General features: G+C 40.3%; 1 protein-coding gene across 1 annotated transcript in view; it reads left to right on the top strand.

Annotated features, from left to right (window-relative positions):
• OTOGL (otogelin like) overlaps positions 1-12,477 on the top strand; it is a 136,919-nt gene that overhangs the window by 30,059 nt on the left and 94,383 nt on the right. The window contains 6 exon segments of the mRNA XM_043507385.1: positions 2,050-2,227; positions 6,307-6,431; positions 8,155-8,364; positions 8,957-9,122; positions 10,575-10,649; positions 11,720-11,769. Coding sequence (XP_043363320.1) covers positions 2,050-2,227; positions 6,307-6,431; positions 8,155-8,364; positions 8,957-9,122; positions 10,575-10,649; positions 11,720-11,769 — 804 coding nt within the window.

Here is a 12,477-nt window from a genome sequence, read left to right as displayed (position 1 = left end):
CCACATTGCCCTCGCTCCTTATTTACATTCTCCTACCCACGGCTGTATCCTGTCTTACTTCGTCTTCTTCCCTCTCAATGCTAAAATCTGGCGTGGAGATTACCTGGACATCTCCCAACCATCTCCCCCTAATTCCTAGTTTAAAGCTCTCTTTATCAGTTGTGCCAGCCTTGATCCTAGAAGTCTATTTCCTTCCCTAGTCAGATGAAGTCCATTCCGAGAGAACTGTCCTCTGTCCGTGAATGCCTCCCAGTGGCCATACATCCCAAAGCCCTCCTCATAGAACCACTGCCTAAGCCATCTGTTGACAGTCATAATCTTGTCACACCTTTGTTGCCCTTCTCTAGGAACAGGAAGGATCCCACTAAAGATCACCTGAGCCTCAATTTCCTTAAGCGTCTTCCCCAGCCTAGCATAGTCTCCCTTAATACTTTCCAGCGAGAATCTAGCCGTATCATTTGTTCCCACATGAAGGATAATTAGGGGATTCTTTCCCGCTCCCTTTAGGATCCTTTTCAACCTCAGGTCTACATCCCGTATCTTAGCACCCGGAAGACAGCACCCCCTTCTATTCTCTGGATCAGCTCTAGTTACAGGCCTATCTATTCTTCTCAATAAAGAGTCCCCTATCACATAGACCTGCCTTTTCCTGGTGACAGTGCTATTCTCCAGTCTCTCCCCTGTTACCTCTGGCTGCAAGTTCTTTCCATTCCTATTTTCCCTTATAATCCTCTTCAACCCATCCTGTATCCTCCTGGGGCTCATATTTGGTATAGTCTCCCTTAACTCTTCTGCTTTTCCTATAGGACTAGCCTCTCTTCTCTTCTTCCTTACCCTTCCACCTTCAACAAGTACCTGCTGAGCCTCTTCTTCATTTTCCAACTCTGCAAACCTGTTCCTAAGCTCTATTTCTCCTCCACTAGCCCATCTTTTCCTCTGCCTGGTTCTTTTAGTCACATGCTTCCACTGACCACTTTCCTCACCCTTGAGTCTCCCCTCAAAATTCCCCAGCCCTGCTTTCATCTGCAAGTCTGAGCTTTTCCCTTCAGATACCTCATATCTTTGCTCCATCGTCTGCTCAAACCCCTTCCTAAACTCAACCAGACTTTCCACCTGCATCTCCAAACCTCAGATCTTTTCCTCCATCAGTTCTATCAGACGGCATTTCATGCAGAAAAAACTCTTACCAAGTCCCCCCTCCAGGATCATGTACATACTACAGCTTCCACATCCAGTCATCCTCAATGTGTCTTCCACTACAGGGGTCACTCCCACAGCTGCCTCCGTATCTGTCATCGCCTTCCCACCTAAATCCTGTTAATCTGGGAAACACAAGCCACACCAAAAAGCCCACCCCCCACAGCAAAAGCAAACCCCAAACAAGCACCACAATACAAACTCCCCTATCAAACTCCCACTCAAACTCCCCTGTTTACAGCTCTGTTTGCTTTTCTGTTGGAAGCTATCTCCTCCCTCTACTTAATAGTTTAGTTTAGCTAATATGTAAATGGGCCTTCCTTGTCTCTGCCTGACAACAGGGCTGGTCAGAGAAGCAAATACATATTCATTTGCCTAGGGCAGACCTGTCTGCCAACTCCACCTGACATGCAGGGTTTAAACAGCATATATCCATAACTCTTAATGACACCATGTACATATATTGCACAAGAATATTAATGATTAGTGAGTTATTAATTTTCCAATGGCAAATTACATGACACTTTATAGATACCAATTATAACCATAGTCAGTTGGGTGTAGTGAGTATGTCAGGCCTGAGAAGAGTTGCTGACACAGAGTAGTGAACCACAGTTGGGCCTGTCACAGTGTGGTACACGGTTGTCTCCATTAGTTTTGGTGCAGGGTGGGCAGGGATATTTGGAGTGTTCTGAGGTTGTGTATAGTCCATTAATTGCATTTCTATACCTTTTCAAAGTTTTTTTTATTTGTTTTTAAAGTTGTAACATTTAAAACCATAGGGCTTGTTTCCCTATGGAAAGATTTCAACCAAGGAAAAATGACTTATATTTTTTTTTCTGTTATGTGCAGGGGACATTGAAATTCGGAACCTGTCTTCTTTGTTTGTGCAGCTGAAAACTAGATTTGGTTTAAAGATTCAATTTGCTAAAGATGGGGAGAGACTATATATACAAGTCAATACCAGCTGGAAAAGAAGAACACTAGGTCTATGTGGAACTTTTAATGGGAACTTGAGAGATGATTTTCTGTAAGTTTGTTTTATATATGTCTAGATTGAATTTAATAACAGGTGAAATATTCAGATAAATTTAACCAGTTGACACAATCATTTCACTAACACTTTCATATTCTGGTAAACCAATCAGTCAAAAAACACTTGAGTTTAATTACAAGAATCTCAGCTACTTTCTTTTTTAACATTAAATTGGTTCACTCAATACCCTATGCGGTGGTTATTTCTCTGTCAAGATCTTAAGAATCAAGGTGTTTGTGCTCCCCCGCACTAGGTGAGATGCATCAGTTTTATAGAGACACAATGTTATCTGGTGATTAGAGAAGGGGCCTGGAAGTCAGGATCCCTAATGTGAAATTCAGCCCTATTGAAGTCAATGGCAAAACTCCCTTTGACTTCAGTGGGATGAGGATTTCACCTCTGGACTGTATTATGTGTAAAATAGTGATTATAACTTATCTACTTCGCAGTGAAATTGCTTTCTTCACTAATGTTTGCAAAGTGTTTTGCGATGCTTGGATGCAAGACAATATATAAATGTAAATGATTATTTATGACAGTGCAATCATAGAAAAATGAACAACTAGAGATTTATTTCATATACAGAATACATCTAATATATAGAATATAGCTATATTGTGTTTCCCTATTTTGCATTTAATATGCAGGCTCTGAATTGATCAAGGGATTGTTTTAGTCTGTGACATCTTGTCTGTGATTTGAATTGGCAGAGGTCTGATCTGTGTCTGCCAAGATCATGATTGCGCTGTTATATTTGCCAGAGAGCATATTAGTTAACATACTTATCATTAGTCAAACAGAAAAAATCCATTGAGCAGCTTGGTTGAGTTTAGCAGCATCTTTATCCTCTCTGCTAGATTTAATGACAGCACTGTACAGGAATTACTACAGGGGTTTCAGAGGACAGAGAGATGATTCATTCCCAAACTGAGTAAAGCAAATATTTAACAGAAATCAGGTTTTATATCGTTGTTTAACTCCTTGGCGCCGGAGATCAGATTTCCTTGCATGAAGTCCACTGCTGGCGATGGATTTACTGAGAAACACCAGCACAAAAGGATTAACAGTTTCTTTATTTCTTGGTTGTATTGGGGTTGCAGCACCAGGAAGGTAGTGAAAAGTCTAGTTGTTGGGATCTTGAGTCATTTCATGGCTCTCTATTGGTGGGATGAAGTTGGCATACTCTTACCAATAAATAAGATTCACTTTTTTTTGTAAAACATTTTGTTCTCATTTTATTTATGGATTAAATAGGATTTTTTTTTAACAAAGGAAAACAGCCTTTCTGTGACCATATTGACTTATTTCTTGACCATGGCATAGCAAGAAACTACTCTGTAAATCACTGTATGCCATCCTCCTTTTTAAGAAAGATTAACATGTCATCTGTGTATTGAATCATGTTGTTCCTGGTATTTCCTTGTAGCTCCTTTGCATCCAAACCATCAGCACAGGGCAACAGAGCCAGGAAAAATGTAGTATCCAATACTGCTACCATCCTCCCTTGATTTCCAAACATTTTATTGCTTGATTTTTTTCCTTAAATGTTATTAGGATTGGCACAACTTTAAACAAGCAGAATCCTTAATCACAAAGGATACCCTTTCCTCTTTCCTTTAGTCCTACTTCTATACCTGGGATCAGCAACCTTTGGCCCGTGGCCCACCAGGGTAAGCTCCCTTCGGGCCGGGCCAGTTTGTTTACCTGCTGCGTCCGCAGGTTCGGCTGATCACGGCTCCCACTGGTCGTGGTTCACCGTTCCAGGACAATGGGGACTGTGGGAAGCAGCACAGGCCGAGGGATATGCTGGCTGCCGCTTCCCGCAGCCCCCATTGGCCTGGACCGGCGAACTGCGGCCTGTGGGAGCTGCGATCGGCAGAACCTGCTGATGCGGCAGGTTAACAAACTGGCTTGCCCCTCCAGGGGGCTTACTCTTGCAGGCCGCGTGCCAAAGGTTGCCGATCCCTGTTCTATACCTTCCTGAAAATCCTTCAAACTCTATCACAATTCTTTATAGAAAGTAGATTTGTTTGACATATTGAATACAAAATTAAAACATCATTGAGAACTGGCTATTTGTCAGCCTTTTTGATGCTTCACTAAACACATGAGTTTTAGCAATGGCCAAATTCTGCTCTCACTCATGGCTCATCCAAATGAATGTAATTGCTTGGGGTTCAAGTGAGGTTAGACATTTCTGCATCAGTAAAATATTAGTTGAAGCTGAACCTGACTTTTATTATACCTTTATGAAGGCTAAAAAATGTGGAGACTGCTTTTTTGAATGGTGAATTTGCTTACGAGTTTGAGATTCTTTGACTTGCTGAGCCTAACCCATCTGGTCAGTAGAGACAGCAGGACTCATTTTGATTCATTTTCTCAGAGGAAGCAGCTTAAGTTTATATGCATGGCCACAACAACAGTTAGTGTCTGTTACTTATGTTGGGGCTTGGGCCCTGGGGTTATCTTGGCTATCACAGGCAAGAGTTTATGGGCCACGTGATTGCTCCAGCATCTTATGAGCTGATGAGAGAAACTTTTATTTGAAAAAGTTAATGCATTTGAATATGTTGTGAAAAAGAATATTACACATTTTATACTTAGACCTGAACCTTGTCCTTCCTTTTTAGATCATTTTTTTACAAAGTGATTTGATTTGCATTTAATAATAAAATTGGTCAGTTATGCAATGTTTTACTTTTTAAAGACAGGCATTCCCATTGAAATCCACAAAAGTGTACTTTAAGAGTAGATTTTTTTAACAGCTCTCCACTTTGTCAAAACTTGTCTCCCTTGATGTCAGTAATAAAGCTGACTTCAAAGGGAATCAGGCCAACACTGAATGCTTTTGAAAATCCCTCCCTAAATTTATATTCCATACTCTCAGATTGTCATTCTTTTTGCACTGTGTTGGATTTTTCTGGTTCAAAATCCATACATTGGATTTTTTCTGGTTCAAAATCCATGCAAGTGCCCCAGTGGTAGATCAGGTCTTAGGAGACTTTGGTTCTATTCCCAGGTCTTCCACTGGCCTGTGAGGTGATCTTGGGCAAGTCACTTCACCTCTCTGTGACTCAGTTTCACCATTTGTAAAGTGGGGATAATGCTACTGCCCTCCATTTGTAACATACTTGGAGATCTACTGATGAAAAGTGCTAAATAAGAGTTAGTGGTGGTTGTTATTTGCTGGAGCAAGCCTGACAAATGGAGGCAGGAAACCCGAAAGAGGATTCATCTCTCATATTTGTTTTCTTGGTTTTAATGATTTTTTTAAAATGTATTATGAATGCTCTGTTCTTCTCTATTGTGACTGAGCAAATACCCTGGCTCTGGGATGTGACTTCCATTTCTAGAATCTATTCAAATTTACAATTTCCAGGTAAGTACCTAACTTACAGAAGTTTGACATTTATCTGAAAACAAAAATGTGTGTCGACTCTGAAGTGACTCTGAGTCTGCATCTCTCTGGCCCTTTGCAACATCATCATCTTGAATTCTATGGCAAGATGACAGTGAGGGGTCTGATTTTGCAGATGTGCCCAAGTGATTTAGAACCACAACGTCCATTTGGGAATTGGTGTCCCTAAGTCACCAAGGCACTTTTAAAAATCACGCCTGAGGTGAACAAGGGCATATGTCAACAACAGTTTCCATGAAATTAGTGGAAATGATTTAAGAATGTTATAAAGAATTTATAAGACAGAGTTGGTAAAGATGTTATAAATGTTTGTAATAATGCAAAGAACACTGGACAGGCCTTGATTAAGTATACTTAACTTTCCAAAATGTTTATGTACCTATACCAGGCACACTGAATAGCCATTACGCTTTCAAAGGTAGTATTTGCCAGTTGTAAAGAAAAATGTTTTCATGAGAGTTCTGTTCATTTCATTCCTTTACAAAGATTCTGAAATAAAGTGCAGTGACAGGGTAATTCCACTGTGGTGTGGAAACAATGGATGTGCAAGTGAGATCTGAACAAATGCAAAGACAATATTAATAACTAGTCTATGTGAGAAGCCCTTCTACCAGGCAGTGCTGATCTTTTGCTTCATCTTTCCTTCTTCCTTCAGTTCTCCAGCAGGGATGATTGAAGGAACCCCTCAGCTTCATGCCAATGCATGGAAGGTTTCCTCAGCTTGTTTTATGCCTGTCAACATTCCTGTGGTTGATCCTTGCAACATTAATCAACAAAATGGTATGGTCTCACTTTTGGAATTTTGATTTAGATTTATCTTAACCACATCACTAGATCAGGATTTTGTTCTCTCTATGCTGCCTGAACTTCATTGTTACTTACAGATTATCTGTGGGCATTAGTTTAACTTCAGTTTTAGACACACACTGATTTTTTTTTGGCAAACCCTTTCCTTTGGTGAGTTTCATGTCCTTAATATACAAACTGAAATAACTGTTGTTATATGCAAAGGTGATTACTTAATTTTGGATGTGCTTATGTATCCTTTTAAGAAAAATAAGCATATTTTGCAGATTTGAAGGCTGTTAGGTCTCCTCTCTGATATGCATGGGTAGCTAACAGGGATTGTGCCTTATCCCCAGGTATAATTTGGATTTAGTATTTTTAATGTTTTTGGGTATAATCTTCAAGTCCTTAATCAGGCCTTACCTCCACTGAAGTCAATGGAATTGAGCCCTGAGTAAAGACTATAGGACTGATCCCAGAATAATCTTTAACTTTTAGGAAGCTAGTGAATCCTAAGGAGTTTTATATCTTCAGGGCTGGGCAGTTTTCTAGAGTGCTGTGGTTATCTGTGGCCAATGCAAGGGGGCCACTTTAGGACTTTTTTTTAAGAGTCATCTCCCCAATTCCCCTCAAGATGCCCTCTTCCTTCCTCTGGCCTGCCTGAAAGATTGCCCTGCCTCCCTCTGCTGTCAAGTTCCACCCCCTGTTTCATAAGGAAAGCGGTATGGGTGGATGATGCAGAGCAGTGGTGGTGGCTGGCGATGGATGCCATCTAATATAGCACACAGAAGGACAGTGGTGTTGATGTGCTGGCTGGGGAGGTGGTAGCTGGAAAACAGGAAGCTTATTATCAGAGAGCTGAGCCTTCCTGGCAGCTCCAGGACAGACTACAGGAGGGTTTAAGAGGTTGGAGGGCTCAGGGAGAGGTGTGGTTGGTGGCAAGAGACAACAAAGATGAGTTTGCTTTGCTCTTAGCCTTCATATTTGAGTTCAAAGGACAAGTATGGAATCCAAGGATCAAAGTACTGTAGAAGAGGTCCAAGTGCAGCAATAAGTCACATGTGGTGGGCTGGCATAAGTCTCAGCCATGCAGTTGGAATGGTCATCTGTGGTCTTCTCTGTCTCAGCTATTCCACCATGTAACAGCCAAACATCCAGTCACCTGCTTCTCTCTGTTTCTGTTAATGCCATGAGATAAAATGAACGAAAGCATGAGACAGGCTCAGCATCAAAGCAGAAATAATGGAGTATTTTGTGCCACATAAGAATTTCAATGGGCAGGCCAGCAAAAAGTCAGTAACTCCAGGAAGCACTATGTGGCATGTGGAGAGAGCAGTAGTCTTGGGACGTTTGTGTCCCTAAGCTCCAATTTGTAATAACTGCCCAGCCTGCATGCCAAGAAAAGTTTGGCGATTGCAAACCCCCAAAACTCTCAATGACTTTCCTAATGCTTTTGAAATGTATTCTGTTTCCATTTACATGTTTCCTTCAGGTCAATATAGATTTTTATTTAGTTGCGTATTTTTATTGAAGCAAAGTTCATTGCTGAAATATTTACGTCAGTTACAAATAACAGTATTTTATGGAATTACTTTATGTAGAAGCTTTTATTGCACAGTTGTATGAATTGGTGTGTTGTTAATACTCTTTGCTATTTATTTTTGATTGCTGTATTATTATGGGTACTGCCAAAAAAGAAAATGTTGCCTTCCCTTAGTTGGCTACGCATCCCACTGTGATATCATCAATCAAGAACTTTTTGCTCCATGTCACCCATACGTCAGTCCAGGATTATACTACCAGCTGTGCCGTTTTGATGCCTGTAAATGCGGAAGCAGCTGTTTGTGTAATGCACTTGCACACTATGCCTATATCTGTGGAAAGCATGGAATTGCTATTGATTTCAGATCTCATGTTTCATACTGCGGTGAGTATTTGCAAAAGAAGAATAGTTTTAGAAATGGGGAATGATGAGAAATACTTTGAAATAGAACAAATCTTTGCTTTGCATCAGAAGCTAGAATCTTGCTTTAGGATGTTGAAACACAAACATAATACACAGCAGATACAGCTGCAGTGCTGAGGGTGTCACTTTTTGGAAGAAGGGGAAAGTGGTCACAGCATGATATGGAAGGTAGAGCAGGGAATTGAATCCAGATCTTTCAAATCATTGGCTAATACCTAACCACTGCATCATTCTTCCTCTCCCCTAGAAATTGAGTTACTAGAAATCTATTGAATATACTTTGAAACACACAGACTTTTTCAAGGGTTTTTCTTAACAAAAAGGCGTCCTGAGTTTAATCATTTAAAGCCTCAAAATGGGTGAAGCCAAGAAATTTCTAACACACTTAAAATCAGAGTTGGGCTGAGGTTTAGCTGAGAATCACGTGACTAAACCACAGAACATTTCTGTGGCAATTTGGGACAGTACATCTTGCTGTGTTATCTCATACTGTCATAAATGTACCTCAGTGTATTTATTGCAACCTCATAAAATGATGATGTTTCCTCCCTAGCTCTAGTGTGCCGAAGTGGTATGCTGTATCATCGGTGCTCTTCTTTTTGCGGACACTCCTGTTCTTCCCTTTCTGCCCCGCATGTCTGTAATGACGACTGTGCTGAAGGATGCAATTGTCCTGATGGAAAATACTTTGAAGAATCAATCAACTTTTGTGTGCCAATGTAAGTCATATTACATTGTTTTGAATATACCGTGTTTGTCGCTTTGCAGCAAGACTTAAAAATAGAACTCTTTCTTGCATCTCATTTTGTGTTTCCCTTTCTCCACTAGTATTACTGTACCAGTTATTGGCTGCTGATAGTGTAATTGGTGACGGACGGCTAACAAGACAAGTGATTTACTGATTCAGTGTCAGAAAATATAAAGTAATGCCCATTGGAGGGAAACATTTAAACTACACGTATACCTTACAAGGTTCTAAATTAACTACATCAGCTCAAGAAAGAGACCTCAGTGTCACTGTATACAGCTCATTGAAGACCTCTGTTCAATGCACAGCAGCAGTCAAAAAAAGCTACAAGATGTTAGAATACATAAGGAAAGGGATAGCAATTAATATAAAACTATCATAATGCCCTTATATAAATCAATGGTGCAGCCTCTCCTGGAATACTGTTTGCAGTACTGGTCACCCAGTCTTAAAAAAAGATATTGCAGATCTGTAAGTGGTTCAGAGAAGAGTGATGAGAATGTTCAAGGTCATGGAAAAATTCTCAAATGAAGAGAGATTGAAAAGATTGGGATTGTTTACAGTAGAAAGAAGACAAATGAGAGGTGATGTGATAGAGGTGTATCAAATAATAGAGAAGGTGGATCTTTAACTTCTATTCTCCATTACACATAACAGAAGCCCAAGGAGACATTCAATTAAATTATAAGGTGGGAAGTTCACAATCAATAAAGAGAAATACGTTCATACACAGAATGTAATTAACTGTGGAACTCATTGCCACAGGAAGTCATTGAGGCCAAGAACTTAATAAGATTCAAAAAAAGGACTGGAAGTTTATATGGTTATCAAGAATATCCAGAGTTGTTACAATTAATGACAATAACAGTTTTGGAAAGGACAGCAAACCTTTTGGTTTTAGACAATCTCTAGCTATTAGAAATCAATGTGGGAAGCTGATTACCCCTCAGCTGCTTTCTGAGTGGTTCTTATACTGTATTCTGAAGTGTCTGATTCTGGCCACTGTCTGACAGGATACTACACCAGATGAAACTTGGGTCTGATTCAGTATGGCAATTCCTATGTTCCTAAATCAGGCTGCATCCTGCCATACTCATCCTGTAATCAGGAAGAAAAGCTGCTTTCTCTGAGGCTACAACACACAGAAACAGCAAATAAGTGATTTGAAGATCATTACAGGATATGAGTGAAATCCTGGCCCAATTGAAGTCAATGGCAAAATACCCATTGAATTCAATAGGGCCAATATTTCACATCCTAAGTCTTGCCTTAGGTTAAGCTTGCATTGTAAATATAAATAAGCAGATCAGTTAGAGAATTAAACTGCGTGTTTATCCAACTTATTAGGATCTGAAGAGTAAATATCCTTATACCCTATTTCATATAGTTTTCATACCCATATGCATAAGCTTTGTTTTCACAGATCTAGCTGTCATTGTTATTACAAAGGCAGAACCTTCCAGCCTGGGGAAATCCTGCCCACACAGTCAGGCTCCTGGTAAGTTTTGGTATTAAGTGTTTAATCTTTCACTCACTCAGGCCCTGATTCTGCTAGTAGAATTGTATGAACAGACCCCTATGCCTGTGTGTTTCTTAATTCAGAATCAGGGCCTAACTGCTTCAAGATCCGTGTTTATTTCAATGTTGGAAAAGGAAATCTTGAAAGAAACTGGATTTAATATATTCTTAACAAAGAACTCTTAAACCCAAAGAAACAATTCACCCCACCACCACTCAGTATTCGCCATTCGCCCCAACTTCACCATGCCCCATTGCCCCCTACTTGCCATAACCCATCTCACCCTGCAGCCCCCCAGCACTCCTCACTCACCTCACAGCCAACCAACAACTCAACCTCACCCATCTCCTCTGGGATTTTCTTAGCTGCTCAAAGTTGCCCTTTCTTCCCCGTCCCCCCCGTTTCTCCCACCGCTCAGCCCTCCACTCCCATTCTGAGCTCGGGTGGCTCCTCCTGATCCTGGCTGTCCAGCTCCACTTGCTTCACACTCACTTGGCCCCATTCTGCTCAGGTTTGGTGTGGCTGCCAATAAGTGGTGTTGAGAGACCCGGGGTTTAGGCTAATCAGTTGGGTGTGGCTGCCCCCCTGTTATGACAGAGAGGTGGCCACGCCAAACTTCAGTGAATGGGGTGTGACCCAGCGCACTAGGCCGCAATGCTGCTGAGGTTTGGCTCCGTCATGACGGGGGTGGCTAGGCCAAACTTAAGCGAGTGGTGTTGCACTGTTGAGCCAATTAGTCCCCCACACCCCAGTTGTCTCCTGTTGTTTCTCTGAGATGGGGGCTTATGCAGGTGCACAGTAGGCCTGTATCACATTACCAATACCCTGAGACACCCAGTTCCTGAATCAATATAAATAAGTTACCCCCAGAATTGTGGATAGATTTAGATTTCTAGAGTTTAATGATCATTCCCCTCTTGATTTAGATTGTTTAAATTAGGTAGTGTTTTTAGAGTGTTCCATAATTGCTAAGTTGTTTTCTTACATACACAGCAGTTGTGTGATTTATTTTTTCCTGGAATAAAGATGGTTTGTTTTCTTTACACCAGCCAGTGTTTGAATGGAACCATGAAATGCACTGAAACTGCTACAACTGCAGGTGATTTATATTCTTGACTTATTTCACATCTTCACAGGAAAAATGTTTGCTGTCGAGTATTCATTCATTTGCTTTTTTATATTCATATACACCTCATCAGATGCTAAATATCACCACTTTTTATGACAATGATTTTTTCAGTCTAGAGTTATTTATCTTGATTTAACTGACTTTCAATACTACTTGCATTCCTAAGTCACTTAAGCAGAATTTTTAAAAGCACCTCTTGTAAGACATAGGCCACAATTTTCAAACATGGGTGCCTAAAATTAACCCCCCAAATTCCATATTAAAACATCTAAAGGAAGAAACCTGATTTTCAGAGATGCAGAGCAGGTGAAATTTCAGTTGGATTTCTGCTGGAATTTGTGAGTGTTCAACACCTCTGAAAATCAAGCCTCTTCATTAAGGGCTGATCCAAAGCACACTGAAGTGATTGGTAATTGACTATAATAGGCTGTGGAGCAGGTCCTTGGTGCCTTGATTTAGATGCCTAACTTTAGGCACTGAAGTTTTCAGTTTTGGACCTTAGTTAATAGATATTCTTAATGAAATAATTACATAGAATATAAACAAAAATGCAAATTTTCACTTTAACTGCAGTCGAACACGTTTAGTTTAAATAGTATATTTTATTAATTACAATATTTTTAAAAATAAATTGTGAACTAAAAAAATTAGAAACTTTTAGTGCAAAGGAGCAGCTGA

This window comes from Dermochelys coriacea, chromosome 1 (genome assembly GCF_009764565.3).
Source record: "Dermochelys coriacea isolate rDerCor1 chromosome 1, rDerCor1.pri.v4, whole genome shotgun sequence".
In the NCBI taxonomy this organism is placed as follows: Eukaryota; Metazoa; Chordata; order Testudines; family Dermochelyidae; genus Dermochelys; species Dermochelys coriacea.
The sequence above is the reverse complement of the archived record's forward strand: the minus strand, read 5'-3'. Positions and strand labels throughout refer to the sequence as shown.